This window comes from Salvelinus sp. IW2-2015, linkage group LG8 (assembly GCF_002910315.2).
Source record: "Salvelinus sp. IW2-2015 linkage group LG8, ASM291031v2, whole genome shotgun sequence".
NCBI classification, from domain to species: domain Eukaryota; kingdom Metazoa; phylum Chordata; class Actinopteri; order Salmoniformes; family Salmonidae; genus Salvelinus; species Salvelinus sp. IW2-2015.
In genome coordinates this window covers 3,622,588-3,638,753 of record NC_036848.1, presented here as the reverse complement: position 1 = coordinate 3,638,753, position 16,166 = coordinate 3,622,588, and the positions used below count along the sequence as shown (strand labels likewise).

At 42.1% G+C, this 16,166-nt stretch overlaps 1 protein-coding gene across 1 annotated transcript in view; it reads left to right on the top strand.

The window, feature by feature from the left end:
- Positions 1-1,900: 1,900 nt before the first annotated feature.
- The window catches only part of LOC111967249 (cathepsin F), a 110,371-nt gene continuing 96,105 nt past the window's right edge, over positions 1,901-16,166 (top strand). Inside the window, exons 1-13 of the mRNA XM_070444682.1 lie at positions 1,901-2,679; positions 5,767-5,877; positions 6,676-6,757; positions 6,881-6,990; positions 7,101-7,182; positions 7,293-7,406; positions 8,174-8,322; positions 8,608-8,704; positions 8,814-9,014; positions 9,427-9,491; positions 9,623-9,713; positions 9,818-9,876; positions 15,667-15,747. Coding sequence (XP_070300783.1) covers positions 2,446-2,679; positions 5,767-5,877; positions 6,676-6,757; positions 6,881-6,990; positions 7,101-7,182; positions 7,293-7,406; positions 8,174-8,322; positions 8,608-8,704; positions 8,814-9,014; positions 9,427-9,491; positions 9,623-9,713; positions 9,818-9,876; positions 15,667-15,741 — 1,470 coding nt within the window. The 5' untranslated portion in view covers positions 1,901-2,445 and the 3' untranslated portion in view covers positions 15,742-15,747. The remainder of the gene's footprint in view (positions 2,680-5,766; positions 5,878-6,675; positions 6,758-6,880; positions 6,991-7,100; positions 7,183-7,292; positions 7,407-8,173; positions 8,323-8,607; positions 8,705-8,813; positions 9,015-9,426; positions 9,492-9,622; positions 9,714-9,817; positions 9,877-15,666; positions 15,748-16,166) is intronic.

Here is a 16,166-nt window from a genome sequence, read left to right as displayed (position 1 = left end):
GTTGAAGTGTAAGGTTGTGCTTTGTCTGCCTCTGTCTGTTGAATTATCACGGTATGTGGGCCAAAACAATCACATATCATTCTGTAGCTGGAAGACTTCAGGTGAGTGTGGTGGTGTGTTCCTTGACAGGTATCACTCCATAACCACTATTTTCTGGATAGTTGATCTTCTGTTTCTTTGGTTTATTTTCCATTGCCTCCTTTTTCTTCCTTTGGGAAAGTTGTGAGATGTGTTTCAGTTCACCACTTTCTTTTCTCTTAAGGTATTTGTTTCTTAAGATACTCCTGGTATTTTATAGGGTCTTGTTTGATTTTGTTTATATATGTCCCTGTCCTCTCCTTGGTTTATTTAGGGGGCATCTTATAGAAAATAAAAATAAATAATTAAAGTCAGCAACAACCATAGTAAGTCACACGAATAGACATCAAAATCACTCAGTCATCCTAACATTATACAACATGTAATGGTCTTATTCAGCAAATAAGTGTTCAGTTTCAACTTAACCATGATCATATAGTATGTAAGTTGTGTGTCTTTTCAGGTATTAAGGTAAGTAAAAATTGATTAACTAATAAATTGTGTCATTACCACCACATTCTGTCCTTACCATCACAGTTCATTATGTGGTGGGAATGACATTTTTACAGTGTTTGGTCATAAATAGCAGGGATCCTAGCATGCGAACTCCAGTTGAACAGCTAGCATACAATGTATACTAAATGCACATTGTTAAAACATAATTTGAAAAATCTAACATCATTTGATGAAATGATAACCTAAGAAGGGGTAATGACGTACAATAAAAATATTATCATAAGTCATATTTACCTATATTTTTCTATCATTTCCTGGCATCAACATTTGAATCTCTCTCCATGACATCCATGTGCTCCACTGTCACTATTCATATCCATGGTAACCAAGTGCACAAACAATATCCTGTCATTTGCTTGTTGTGGTGGTAATGACACAATACAAGAGAGGACTGTATTTTGTGTATAAAAAGAAGTTACAAATGGCTTATGCACATCTAATATGTATGTAGTTTCCATTTATTTGACTCTTTTTTTTAAACAGGTGCATTACATATTTTCTAATTATCAAGAATTTTGTAAGTGTAACACAAAGCAGAATGTCCAAAGTCTGTGTGTGAGACAGGACAAAAACAGTGCAAAACAGTGAAATCCAGATATTAAATGCTTTAAATATATATATATAATATAATATTATATATATATATATATAATATTATATATATATATTATATGTAAAGTTTTTACTTAAATGGATGTGAAAAAAAAAAATCTAAATTAATATTTTATCTTCAAAATCTAAGGCCTGTATTTGCAAAATAACCCATAATTAAACAATAAGTAAACAAAAATACAGGCAGTTAACTGGCAAAACAGAACACTAAACTGATATCAGTATCACCCATACCAGCACAAGTTATTTCTCCTTTATCTGCATGAGGAATAGTTCATCACAGACTTCAGAGGTGTTGAGTAATATTTTGGATGTTGAAATATTTCAAAATTTGGCACGAAGTCTGAGCCAGTCTCTTCATATATTACACAATTTCTTGTCTCTGGAATGGATATTAATTCAAATATTATATTTATTAATATGTTATTATTATTTATTTAACCCTGAATTTACCAGGTAAATTGACTGAGAACACATTCTCATTTACAGCAACGACCTGGGGAATAGTTACAGTGGACAGGAGGGGATGAATGAGCCAATTGTAAACTGGGGATGATTAGGTGGCCATGATGGTATGATGGCCAGAATGGGAATTTAGCCAGGACAGGGTTAACARCCTTACTCTTACGATAAGTGCCATGGGATCTTTAGTGACCTCAGAGAGTCAGGACATCCGTTTAACGTCCCACCCGAAAGACTGCACTCTACACTGCCCTGGGGCATTGGGAATTTTTTTTAGACCCGAGGAAAGGGTGCTTCCAAATGGCTCTCCAACACTACTTCCAGCAGCATCTGGTCTCCCATCCAGGGACTGACCAGAACCAACCCTATTTAGCTTCAGAAGCAAGGTAGSAGTAGGATGCAGAGGGTGGTATGCATATTTTCAGTCCCTGTAGCTCCGCGCACCATTGTTCCGTCGTTGTTTCAGGCAACAATGGCCGTGTTTGAGAGCATCAAAACGATTGCAGGCTACTGCCGACTGACTGATCTACAAATCACCCGTCAATAACTACTAACTGTTGTAGATCGGTCAGTCAGTCAGAATTTACCCATGATGCATTGCGGGTTTGATCCTCTCGAACACGGCCATTGTAACCATTGTGTAACCATTTCTATTTGGGGCGGTCTTCTGATTTGTTGTGGCATTGACAGGTAACTAGGAAAACAGAAATCCCATTTTATAATCTCACCGTCCACCCTCCGTTGGAGTTTTACTGCTCTACAAACAGACGGATCAACATGGACGTCGGATTTCGCCACCCTGTTCTTCTTTGCCTAATCCTAGCGGTTTTGGGCTTGGTTCTGGCCGATTTGGATGGCCCTTTGATGGGGGCACCCGGGTCTGCCGTCCGTTTGTCGGAAAACGACCCAGGTCTAAAGAAAGCACTGAAGTTTGCAGAAGAGCGCTATAACAAGGGGTCCAATGCGATGCACGTTCGCAGAGTTAGCAAGATCCTCTCTGCCAGTAAACAGGTAGACTACAGTCTTGTGAAAATTAATATTTGTTTATTGTAATCTCATAACTGGTGCTATGTAAATAATGACATRTTATTGGCCTAAAATTAAGTTCATGTCCATTGTGATTGTAGGCCATAATATGTGGCGAATAGGCCATCACAGATTTCAGTTCGTTAGATAATACCGCCGCCTACGTCAGAGCGCACCAACCTGTGCTATTGCATCTGAACTGCATGCCATCTGTGTAACTCGGCCTAAATTGTATAGGCCTTTAACTCTACTGCAGCCCAACCAAGCACTCTTAATATTTAACAATGCTTTCAGTGAAGTTTTCCACATGATTAGCTAAKCCTATTCATACTGCCTAATGACCAGTGGCGACCCGTCATTCAGGGCAGGTGGGGCAGAGCCCCACATTTTTTGTGTCTTTGTTGGCATGAATTCCACCCCCCCCCACCAAGATTCACATGCTAAAATCACCACGGCTAATGACTATAGCCTGTAAGGCCTCTCTATATCCACATGACATTTTATGTCCACAGGAATAATGCCAGTGTCCTATGACTCCTATCCACTGGCGATTTTAGCATGTAAATCTTGGCGTGGCAAAAATAAATAAATGTGGGATGCATGCCAGCAAAGCTACAACACTAAACAATACATTCATTGTACTATATCGGTGACAAACGGTGCCCACTAACTGGCTATCAGCTCAGTCTTGTCTGGCAGCGAAACAATTAATTCAGCCTCATTTACTGACTTTAAAAAAACATGGTTGACTTGCTTAAACAAATGTGCTTTCTACAGATAATTGAGATGTACAAACTATGGCATAAGGGAACAACAAGCAGATAAGAGGCAATCCGTAATTTCAATAAAGTCATTAATGAGCGAGCTAGGACGGACGTAGTCAATATAAATATTTGATCAGAACTTTTGAAATGTACAGTGACAGAATTCAGGACATGGGCTGTTCTTAGTGTTCTCCCTGTTTACCAACTCAGAACCGTAGGATAAATAAAGGGGGCATATAAGCAGACAATAAAAGGTCTTACAATATTCAATGATTACATTTCTCTAAAACAGGTTATAGGCTACATGTGCACCACCAAGTCAGAACAGTAGATGAAATTAAGAGGAAAAAATAGACCAAATTATTAGAGTGAGGCACATGGGCTACTAGCAGCTTAATCCACAACATACACTTAGTATTACTTTCTTAGCTACAGTATACATATCTCTCTGGCATATTACATAATTTATGCAGGAGCATACAAGACATTTTTGGACTCACCTAGTTGTGGCGTGTTGGTCCTTTGTGGGCAAATTTAGTCTGGCATTCTCTGCATTCTCTGGGGGGGGGTTGAATCATGATGACGTCAGTGATCTTCAGGTCGTAGCTCTAGAAAGAGGCCAGAGTTCCCAATTTACAATTCAGAGTTGGATGAAAGTTCAAAACATATTTTCCCAGTCGTACTCGTTTTTCCCAAGTTCCCAGTTGTCTTGAACTCACTAAAGTCAGATTTTGCAGTTCCGAGTTAAGTTGTTTTGAGCATGGCATGGTTCATTGACAGCATGGCCAATGTTGAATGTTTATAATTTTAAACTAAGAAAAGACACCCTTAATCTTAGACTTGGGACAACACAGCCACTCCACTGAACAGCAGGCTAATGATTGCTTTGCAATGCTTGCAGTTAGCCAGTGATTCCTTCCAAACCACTCATTGTTGATTTCAAATTTGTTGTGTAATATTTATGGCCGATGAGCACCGATACGTTGTATCTATTATTTCTCTTCATTATTTCTCTTCATATGACAAGGATTAAAAAGGATTTGCCAGTAGATTGTCGACTTGATTAATGATGATGACTGCTAGCTAAGATTTTGAAAGTATGATGTTGACATGATCACTCCAATCAAAGCTACTGTAGCTATAACGTGATTTGATTTCACTTTATCTCTGGCCAATGTCCTTGATCCTTCTTGGATGGGCACTTCTAATGTATGGCAGCACCCAAGGGGCTTGAATTTCCGACCTCTACCCTTAGACTTGGCGGTGACGTAGTRTCCCCATGAGTGACCGAACACTGAGCCAATCACGGCACAACGTTCTGTATTTTCTGCTGGCTTGCGCCACCGCCACAGAAAGCACGGAGCTAGGCTGAAACGCCTGCATTTTGGAGCTCCCTTACTCAACAAAAAAGATTACATGTTTTTATGCGGCTTTATTAACTCAATGATATATATATATATATATATTTATTTTTTTACATTGTTTGCAAAATGATATGTGACACGTATTAATGCCAAAATAACATGCAAAACAGGCAAGCCCCCCCCCCCAAAAAAGCATTTTTATTTTATTTATTTATTTTATAAACGTGGGGCTCAACTAATCAAACTACATTTTGCAGTAGTTTGGTGGTAGTCAAGGTAGTGTTTTCGAGTAGTTAACTACTTTTTCGCCATGTAGCTAACTACTTGAACTACACACTACTCTTTTTGCAAAAATCAAATATGGGTGAAGTAGGCAAGAATTGTCTTGCTTTTTCAGCATCAGACCTGCCAAATGATCACTTGAAACAGTTTGTGTTTAATAGGCTGTTACACATTCTGTTAACATGTGATCTGTTCTTGCAATTTGTTGTCTGACATTTCAGATTTACATATGATAATTTATCACAAAGTAGTTTGGATGTAATGACCTACTTTTCCAGGGTCATTTTAGTTCAGTAAACGATGTTTCTTAAGGGTACCTTTTTAGTTTATCTTAACGTCTTTCAGTGTGAAGTAATTGGTAGCGTGATAAACTATCTTTCCAACACTGGTCTCAACAAACCTATTGTCTCAGCCAGACAAGCTAACTAAGAGACCTGTAATTACCAGCATAATCAGCCCATTTATCTAGGCCTATAAATGCCATAATTACTGGATTAGATCTTGAAAGTGACGTCAGAGCTAAATTGTATGCTAGATGGCAAAACAACAACCGCAGAGTTGATTTTGTTTCTTTTTTCAAAGATTATTTGAAGATTATTGTTATTCAAAGATTATTGTTTATTTCCTGTCTTCCTGTCCTTCCTGTCTTTCCTGTCTTGTAGCTGGTGAAGGGTATCCGATACAGCCTCATGGTGGAACTAAGTAACACCCAGTGTAAAAAGGCTGCCAGACTGAGGGTCTGTGACTTCTACCCAGAAGAACACAACCTAAAGGTGAGGCCAGTATGTGTGTGTCTGTTTGTTTTTCTGTTTTAGGATGCTAACGTTGTGGGTTGTTGGAGAGAAAGAGGGTTCCAGGGAAAGTACAGCTAAACTAATATCAGAGGCCTCCTCATCAAATCAAATAAAACCCCAATGTTTTGCAATAGTGAACATTGGCAATACCTAAACCACTCATTAAAAATAAACTGTCAACACTGAAGAGTGCCCAGTATCAAGGCCATTGTGTGTGTGTATCAGGGTCTACTGTAGGTTATTATTATAAACGTCTGTTCAGCTCTCCCTTCCACTAGTCATGTGACCAAGACAAGATAAATAACCTCTCGTGACTTGGATTTAACACAGTGTTACTGCAGCTATGTGCACAAGCAGACAGCTACCGTTCCCTMTTTGTTCCGCCTGCTGTATTTGTTTTCATGACTTAGCAGAAACTTAATCAGACATGTCTCCAAGGTCAAGGGAACGAAGTGTTCGTGGTGTTCACCCCTGTCCTTCACTCCTGTATAGGTTCAGAAATGGACTGTTGTTGACAGAGGAAATTAGTTATTATTGTTAACATTACACTACATATCCTTTGTATGTGGCCTATGTGCTGTACCATTCCCATGTTATTAAACATCTAATTTAATTTGACGTGAATAATTTTAAACGGGCATTTCCCTAAAGCGCAGATAACAATACATTACGTTTTAATATACTGTCTATAAAGAAGTCATGAACACAGTAGCCCAATAAAATAAACACAGGTTATCTCACTAACCATGTTCTCTCCGCTGATGTGTTCTCTGTCAGACAGAGGTATGTGTGTTTGAGGTCTGGGACATTCCCTGGGAGAGCAAGTCCACCCTTCTCAAACAGAAGTGCCAGCCAGCAGGTTAGTGTCATAGGTTCAACTGTGGGATCTAAAGTTACCTTTGTGCATTTATTTGTTTCAGGAGTGTTTGTATAAATACTCATAGCTACATCCTAATTGTTTTTCATGATAATTGGTTTCCAGTTGATCCCAAACCAGTTGAGACCAACAAAGTCGAATTTCTGCCCCTCTCCACCAAACCAGTTAAGACCAACAAAGTTGAATTTCTACCCCTCTCCACCAAACCAGTTGAGGTAATAGAAAACATAGCGTTTGTGGTATGTGTGTTTTTGAGTTTCACTTTTATTCTGTATGCGTATATATTTAATTTACTTGTGAATAATCAACTTGTCTTTTGTGACAGGAGTCAGTGGATTCTGTGGAGCTTCTGGGTCAGTTCAAAGAGTTTATGGTCAGATACAATAGGACTTACAGCAGCCAAGAGGGTGAGAGATATGTCAATCCATAATTCTACACAATACCATCCATCCAACTCCACAGATGAGACAGTAAAACATCTAAACATAACATTTTTGTCTGACCTTTGCTGCTACAGAGGCTGACCGGCGGCTGCGTGTCTTCCATGAGAACTTGAAGACTGCTGAGAAGCTCCAGTCTCTGGACCAGGGTACAGCCGAGTACGGGGTCACCAAGTTCAGCGACCTCACAGGTGTGTGTGCGCGCGCATGTGTGAGAATGCAGATTAACAAGCCTGAAGCAATTCCAGATCAACCACTGAGCGTGCTGGAGAGCTCACTGTCTGCCCTCTGGAGCAACAGAACTTCCTGTGTGTGATTCTGTGACAGTTTAAAACATGTTCCCTTGCAAAGAGCTAATCTGTTGAGTAATTTCACTTCTACATAGTTGATTTAGAGCCCTGCATAGGAATGGATTTTAATCCCGAGCCCTACCCATGCCTGTGACGTTCAGGCCCCACCCTACCAATGGCCCGATTTACTTCTGCCAAATTTAAGCCCCGGCTCAAAACCCCAAATCAGAAATAACCTCCTCCGTTAGTAAATCCATTAGCTGCTCCTCTCTGTCTGTCACTCACTCCCTGCGTGCAGCTTGCTCTGCATGCACTCTGAGTGTCTCCTGACTTGTATTTGACGAGGTTGAAGCACCTCTGACACCATGTTATGATCTAAGTCGGATATGACTACTGCAGCAGAGCATGAGCAAATGGCTCAGCTTCAAAATGTTAGTGATCAATTTAATGATACCCGAGTCCTGACCGTACCCTAGTTATTGATGAAACAACAGACCCTACCCAGCCCTAACCCAATGTATAATGTCGGGGCCCGTCGGGCTTGGGTCGGGTAGCAGAGCTCTAAGCTAGTTCCACAAAGCTACAGTACAACTCCTCAGCTGTACACTGTGAATAGTCCTTATTTCTTCTTCCTCTCCTCCCTCTACTCTCTTTTTCTCTCCCTCCAGAGGAGGAGTTTAGGACTCTGTACCTGAACCCCCTGCTGAGCCAGCAGAACCTCCAGCGGTCCATGAAGCCTGCAGCCATGCCCCACGGCCCCGCCCCGCCCAGCTGGGACTGGAGAGAGCATGGAGCTGTCAGCCCCGTCAAGAACCAGGTAGGACCGGGTTTAGAGATGGTCTTACAGACTGGAGATGACTACAGGTATGACTGTAAATGTTTATGTATGATTTGTATTTCTGATCGGGCAAATAACTGAAGGCTTTATGTAGCATTCATAAAGTATTCATGACTCTGCTTTGATGCTTCACTAAACATTTATAGGTACGCAAAAGTCATACTTTCATTCATACTGTAGATATGACACAATTCATGGAAAATGTGGAGGTAGGAAAGGCCTGTGTGTGTATGACTGAATGTGTGGTTTGTGTTTGTATTGCAGGGCATGTGTGGTTCTTGCTGGGCATTCTCAGTGACAGGCAACATTGAGGGCCAGTGGTTCGCGAAAACTGGCAAACTAGTGTCTCTCTCTGAGCAAGGTAAGCACAAGCATTTGTAGGTATCATACACTTACCTGTCCAACAGTACTGTTTCCCTTTTCTCCATAAGAGCCTTGAATTGATTGGTTCAATGTCCTGTCACTCACAGAGCTGGTGGACTGTGATACAGTGGACCAGGCCTGTGGGGGCGGGCTTCCATCAAATGCGTATGAAGCTATCGAGAAGCTGGGTGGTCTGGAGACAGAGACTGACTACAGCTACACCGGCAAGAAGCAGAGCTGTGACTTCACCACTGACAAAGTCACCGCCTACATCAACAGCTCTGTGGAGCTGTCCAAGGATGAGAACGGTGAGTGGGAGGAGAACAACACTTTGAAAGAAGTAGCGTGAGAGAGAGCCGAACGGGTAGGGTACACAGAGAGAAAGACACAGATGATAGGTTGAAGGTTTGGATGAAGATTGAACAATGTGGTACAGATGATAGGTTGAAGGTTTGGATGAAGATTGAACAATGTGGTACAGATGATAGGTTGAAGGTTTGGATGACGATTTGAAACAATGTGTAGCAGGATGATAGGTTGAAGGTTTGGATGAAGATTGAACAATGCGGTACAGAGATAGGTTGAAGGTTTGGATGACGATTGAACAATGCGGTACAGATGATAGGTTGAAGGTTTGGATGACGATTGAACAATGCGGTACAGATGGAGGAGGGTTGGCTTCATGTGTTAATCTTGGTTTCCTTCCCTTTTTATGTTTAGAAATCGCTGCTTGGCTGGCTGAGAACGGACCAGTATCTGTGGCCCTGAACGCATTCGCAATGCAGGTAACAGGCATCACTGCTGTATGCTCCTTATTGATACTTAAATTAGCATCACTAAAACACAACTGAACAATGAAGTGACTAGTATCTATCTATCTAATCCCACCTGCTTTTCTCTCCTTKTTTCTCCTCAGTTCTACAGGAAGGGCGTGTCCCACCCTCTGAAGATATTCTGCAACCCCTGGATGATTGACCATGCAGTGTTGCTCGTGGGCTACGGAGAACGTGAGACTGACACTACTTATTTACCTTACATTAGCCTAGCGTAATAATAACACTRATGAGTCAGAATGTGTGAGTCATGTGTGTCTGGTTGTTTCTGTGTACAGGTCAAGGCAAACCTTTCTGGGCCATCAAGAACAGCTGGGGAGAGGACTATGGAGAACAGGTAAGAGGAAGCTGTCACACTGAACCTCTATGACAAGGAGTTATGTGGGGATTTGCAAACGGAGTGTATTTGTTTACAATGCATAAAACCTACTCTTAGAAAAAAGGTGCTATCAAGAACCAAAAAGGGTTCTTCGGCTGTCCCCGTAGGAGAACCCATTGGTTCTAGGTAAAACCCCTTTTGGTTCCAGGTAGAATCCTTTTGGGTCCAATTAGAACCATTTTGGATTCCATTTCAAATCAAATGTTATTTGTCACATGCGCCGAAAACAACAGGCTTAGACCTTACAGTGAAATGCTTACTTACAAGCCCTTAACAAACATTGCAGTTAAGAAAAATAAGTGAAAAAAATTAAAGTAACAAATAATTAAAGAGCAGCAGCAAAATAACAATACAGGTGGTACTGGTACAGAGTCAATGTGCTGGGGGCACCGGTGAGTTGAGGTAATATGTACATGTAGGTAGAGTTAAAGTGACTATGCAAAGATAATAAACAGAGAGTAGCAGCAGTGTAAAAGAGGGGGCAATACAAATAGTCTGGGTAGCCATTTGAAAAGCTGTTCAGGAGTCTTATGGCTTAGGGGTAGAAGCTGTTAAGAAGTCTTTTGGACCTAGACTTGGCGCTCCGGTACCGCTTGCCGTGCGGTAGAAGAGAGAACAGTCTATGACTAGGGTGGCTGAAGTCTTTTTGACAATTTGTAGGGCCTTCTTCTGACACCGCCTGGTATAGAGGTCCTGGATGGCAGCTTGGCCCAAGTGATGTACTGGACCGTATGCACTACCCTCTGTAGTGCCTTGCGGTCGGAGGCTGAGCAGTTTCCATACCAGGCAGTGATGCAACCAGTCAGGATGCTCTCGATGGTGCAGCTGTAGAACTTTTTGAGGATCTCAGGACCCATACCAAATCTTTTCAGTGTCCTGAGGGGCTTTCGCCCCTATACCCAGGTCGGACGACCGATTTGCACGTCAGGACCGCTATGGACCTCCACCAGAGTTTCCTCTGGCTTCGCCCTGCCCAGGCATAGTTCACCATCTTTCGGGTCCTATCGCACGCGCGATAGGCTTTGTTGTGCCCTCTTCACGACACYCTTGGTGTGTTTGGACCATGTTAGTTTGCTGATGTGGACACCAAGGAACTTGAAGCTCTCAACCTGCTCCACTACAGCCCTGTCAATGAGAATGGGGGTGTGCTCGGTCCTCCTCTTCCTGTAGTCCACAATCATCTCCTTTGTCTTGATCACGTTGAGGGAGAGGTTATTCTCCTGGAACCACACGGCCAGGTCTCTGACCTCCTCCCTATAGGCTGTCTCATCATTGTCGGTGATCAGGCCTTCCATTGTTGTGTCTTCGGCAAACTTAATGATGGTGTTGGAGTTGTGCCTGGCCATGCAGTCCTAAGTGAACAGGGAGTACAGGAGGGGACTGAGCATGCACCCCTGAGGGGCCCCCGTGTTGAGGATCAGTGTGGCGGATGTGTTGTTACCTACCCTTACCACCTAGGGGTGGCCCATCAGGAAGTCCAGGATCCAGTTGCAGAGGGGGGTGTTTAGTCCCAGGGTCCTTAGCTTAGTGATGAGCTTTGAATAGCATTCTCACATAGGTGTTCCTTTTGTCAAGGTGGGAAAGGGCAATGTGGATTTTTTTTTTTTTAGAGTGGTGTTTCACAGGCGCTTTGTACTGGCAGTTATACAGGGCAGTTATACAGGGCAGTTATACAGGGCAGTTATACAGGACAGTTATACAGGACAGTTACACAGGACAGTTATACAGGACAGTTCGTGGCTGTTTCTCAGGAGCCTGGTGGTGCAKTTACCTCTTTTTGGAGGGAGCAGGTCATTCAGTGGATGGTCGAGTGTGCATGTCCTTCACCAGATGCACTGCAGCCTGCTCTCGCCCGCTCTGCAATAGTGCAATAGAAATTGCATCATCTGTTGATCTGTTGGGGCGGTATGCCCCAACAGATCAGTGGGTCTAGGGTTTCTGGGATAATGATGTTGATGTGAGCCATGACCAGCCTTTCAAAGCTACAGACATGAGTGCTACGGGTTGGTAGTCATTTAGGCAGGTTACCTTAGTGTTCTTGGGCACAGTGACTATGGTGGTCTGCTTGAAACATGTTGGTATTACAGACTCAGTCAGGGACAGGTTGAAAATGGTAGTGAGGACCCATTGCCAGTGTCAGCGTATGCTCTGAGTACACGTCCTGGTAATCCGTCTGGCCCTCGCCTTGTGAATGTTGACCCGTTTAAAGGTCTTACTCACATCGCTACGGAGAGTGATCACACAGTTGTCCGGAACAGCTGATGCTCTCATGCAGTGTTCAGGTTATTTGCCTCAAAGCGAGCATAGAAGTAATTTAGCTTGTATGGTAGGCTTGTTTCACTGGGCAGCTCGCGGCTGTGCTTCTCTTGTAGTCTGTAGTAGTTTGCCAAGCCCTGCCCATCCGACGAGCATTGGAGCCAGTTAGTACGACTCAATCTTAGTCCTGTATTGACACTTGCCTGTTTGATGGTTTGTCGGAGAGCATAGCTGAATTTCTTATAAGCTTCCAGGTTAGAGTCCCGCTCCTTGAAAGCAGCAGCTCTACTCTTTAGCTCAGTGCGATGTTTCCTGTAATCCTTGGCTTCTGGCTGGGGTATGTACTAGAGCGACCGATTATAATTTTTCAACGCCGATACCGATTATTGGAGGACCAAAAAAGCTGATGCCGATTATTCGGACGATTTCTTTTATTTATTTGTAATAATGACAATTACAACAATACTGAGTGAACACTTATTTTAACTTAATATAATACATCAATAAAATCAATTTAGCCTCAATAAATAATGGAACATGTTCAATTTGGTTAAATAATCCAAAACAAAGTGTTGGAGAAAGTTAAAGTGCAATATGTGCCATGAGATAGCTAACGTTTAAAGTCTTGCTCAGAATGAGAACATATGAAAGCTGGTTCCCTTAACATGAGTCCAATATTCCCAGGTAAGAAGTTTTAGGTTGTAGTTATTATAGGAATTATAGGACTATTTCTCTCATATACCATTTGTATTTCATTAACCTTTGACTATTGGATGTTCTTAAGGCACTTTAGTATTGCCAGTGTAACAGTATAGCTTCATCCCTCTCCTCGCTCCTACCTGGGCTCGAACCAGGAACACAACACAACAGCCACCCTCGAAGCAGCGTTACCCATGCAGAGCAAAGGGGAATAACTACTCAAGTCTCAGAGCGATGACGTTTAAAACGCTATTAGCGTGCAACCCCGCTAACTAGCTAGCATTTCACATCGGATACACCAGCCAATCTCGGGAGTTGATAGGCTTGAAGTCATTAAACAGCGCAATGCTTAAGCACAGCGAAGAGCTTCTGGCAAATGCAGGAAAGTGCTGTTGAATGAATGCTTACGAGCCTGTTGCTGCCTACCACCGCTCAGTCAGACTGCTCTATCAAATCATAGACTTAGTTATAACATAAATAACACACAGAAATATGAGCCTTAGTCATTAATATGTCTAATCCGGAAACATCTTTCTCGAAAACAAGACGTTTATTCTTTCAGTGAAATACGGAACCGTTCCGGTTTTATCTAACGGGTGGCATCCATAAGTCTAAATATTCCTGTTACATTGCACAACCTTCCAATGTTAGTCATAGTTACGTAAAATTCTGGCAAATTAGGTGGCCCAAACTGTTGCATATACACTGACTCTGCGTGCAATGAACGCAAGAGAAGTGACACAATTTCACCTGGTTAATATCGCCTGCTAACCTGGATTTCTTTTAGCTAAATATGCAGGTTAAAAATATTATACTTCTGTGTGATTGATTTTAAGAAAGGCATTGATGTGTTATGGGTTAGGTACAGCATTGAGAGGCAACGATATGCACCGCATCGATTATATGCAACGCAGGACACGCTAGATAAACTAGTAATATCATCAACCATGTGTAGTTAACTAGTGATTATGATTGATTGATTGATTGATTGTTTTTTATAAGATACGTTTAATGCTAGCTAGCAACTTACCTTGGCTTCTACTGCATTCGCGTAACAGGCAGGCTCCTCGTGGAGTGCAATGTAATCAGGTGGTTAGAGCGTTGGACTAGTTAACTGTAAGGTTGCAAGATTGAATCCCCCGAGCTGACAAGGTAAAAATCTGTCGTTCTGCCCCTGAACCCACCGTTCCTAGGCCGTCATTGAAAATAAGAATGTGTTCTTAACTGACTTTACTAGTTAAATAAAGATTAAATAAAGGTGTAAAAAAATATATTTCCGATTGTTATGAAAACTTGAAATAATCGGCCATTCCGATTAATCGGTCGACCTCTAGTATGTACGTACAGTCACTGTGGGGACGACGTCATAGATGCACTTAATGATGAAGCCAGTGACTGATGTGGTGTACTCCTGAATGCCATCGGAAGAATCCTGGAACCTATTCCAGTCTGTGCTAGCAAAACAGTCCTGTAGTTTAGCATCTGCTTCATCTGACTACTTTTTATTTACCGAGTCATTGGTGCTTCCTGTTTTAGTTTTTGCTTGTAAGCAGGAATCGGGAGGATGGAATTATGGTCTGATTTGCCAAATGGAGGGCGAGGGAGAGCTTTGTACGTGTCTCTCTCTGTGTGTGTGTGTGTGTGTGTGGGGGGAGTAAAGGTGGTCTAGAGTTTTTTTCCCCCTCTGGTTACACATTTAACATGCTGGTAGAAATGAGGTAAAACAAATGTAAGTTTCCGTGCATTAAAGTCTCCGGCCACTAGGTGCGTCGCCTCTGGATGAGTGTTTTCCTGTTTGCTTATGGCGGTATACAGCTCATTGAGTGTGGTCTTAGTGCCAGCGTCAGTTTGTGGTGGTAAATAGACAGATACGAAGAATATAGATGAAAACTCTCTTGGTAAATGGTGTAGTATGCAGCTTATCATGACATACTCTACCTCAGGTGAGCAGAACCTTGAGACTTCCTTAGATTTCGTGCACCAGCTGTTGTTTATGAATATACATAGACCGCCACCCCTTGTCTTACCAGAGGCTGCAGTTCTATCCTGCCCAAAAAGCGTTAAACCCGCCAGCTGTATGTTATTCATGTCTTGGTGAAACATAAGATATTAAAACATTTTATGACCCGTTGGTAGGATATACGTGCTTGTAGCTCATCTATTTTGTTATCCAATGATTTTACGTTGGCTAATAGGACTGATGGTAGAGGCAGATTACCCACTCGCCTTCGGATCCTTACAAGGCACCCTTGTCCCTGATATCTCCCTGATATCTCCGTCTCCTTTTCATGCCAATGACAGGGATTAGGGCCTTGTCTGGAATAAATCCTTTGCGTCYGACTCGTTAAAGAAAAAATCTTTGKCTAGTACTGGGTGAGTAATCGCTGTCCTTATATCTAGAAGCTCTTTTTGGTCATAGGAGACGGTGGCAGAAACATTATGTACAAAATAAGTTACAAATAACGCAAAAAAACAGACAATAGCACAATTGGTTAGGGGACTGTAAAAAAATCAGCTTCTTGATATGCCACACCTGTCAGGTGGCTGGATCATCATGGCAAAGAGAAATGCTCACTAACAGGGATGTAAACAAATGTGTGCACTCAATTAGAGAAATAAGCTTTTTGTGCGTATGGAACATTTCTGGGATCTTGTATTTCAGCCGCAGAACCCTTTTGGAACCCTTTTTTCTAAGAGTGAAGTCAAGCCTGAACTCTTGGAACATATTGTGCAAATAGAAGTTTTGACGTGTATTTTTGTGTTCATGTCTTGTTGCCTGTTCCTTTCTTCCAGGGTTACTACTACCTGTACAGGGGATCCAGGCTCTGTGGGATCAACAAGATGTGCTCGTCTGCCATTGTGAACTAGGCGATCAAGAGAGATTCCTCGATTCAGTAAAAACCTATAGTAAAATCAACAACAAAGATCAGTAGTACCTGAAACTATAACTTAATCGGAACTGGTTTGTTTTGGTAAAGAAGAATGAGGTGAGGTATGAATGAATATGCTCCCCTATTTCAGTAAGGTGTCAACAGGTCTTCCAGTGCACTGTGCAGTGTTCTGACTACACAATTATGGGGGCAGGGGCGTACATTGCAGTTTGTCAGTTTTGTAAGGCTGTGTGTGTACATGTTTGGGGGAGGGTTGGGTTGGGTTTGTTTTATGTGCCAGGAAAAGATTGGCATCAAATAAATATATAATATATGGGTGTGTGTGGTGTGTGTGTGTGTGGTGTGTGTGTGCTGTGTGTGTGTGGTGTGTGGTGTGTGTGTGTGTAGTGAGAGAGAGAAGAG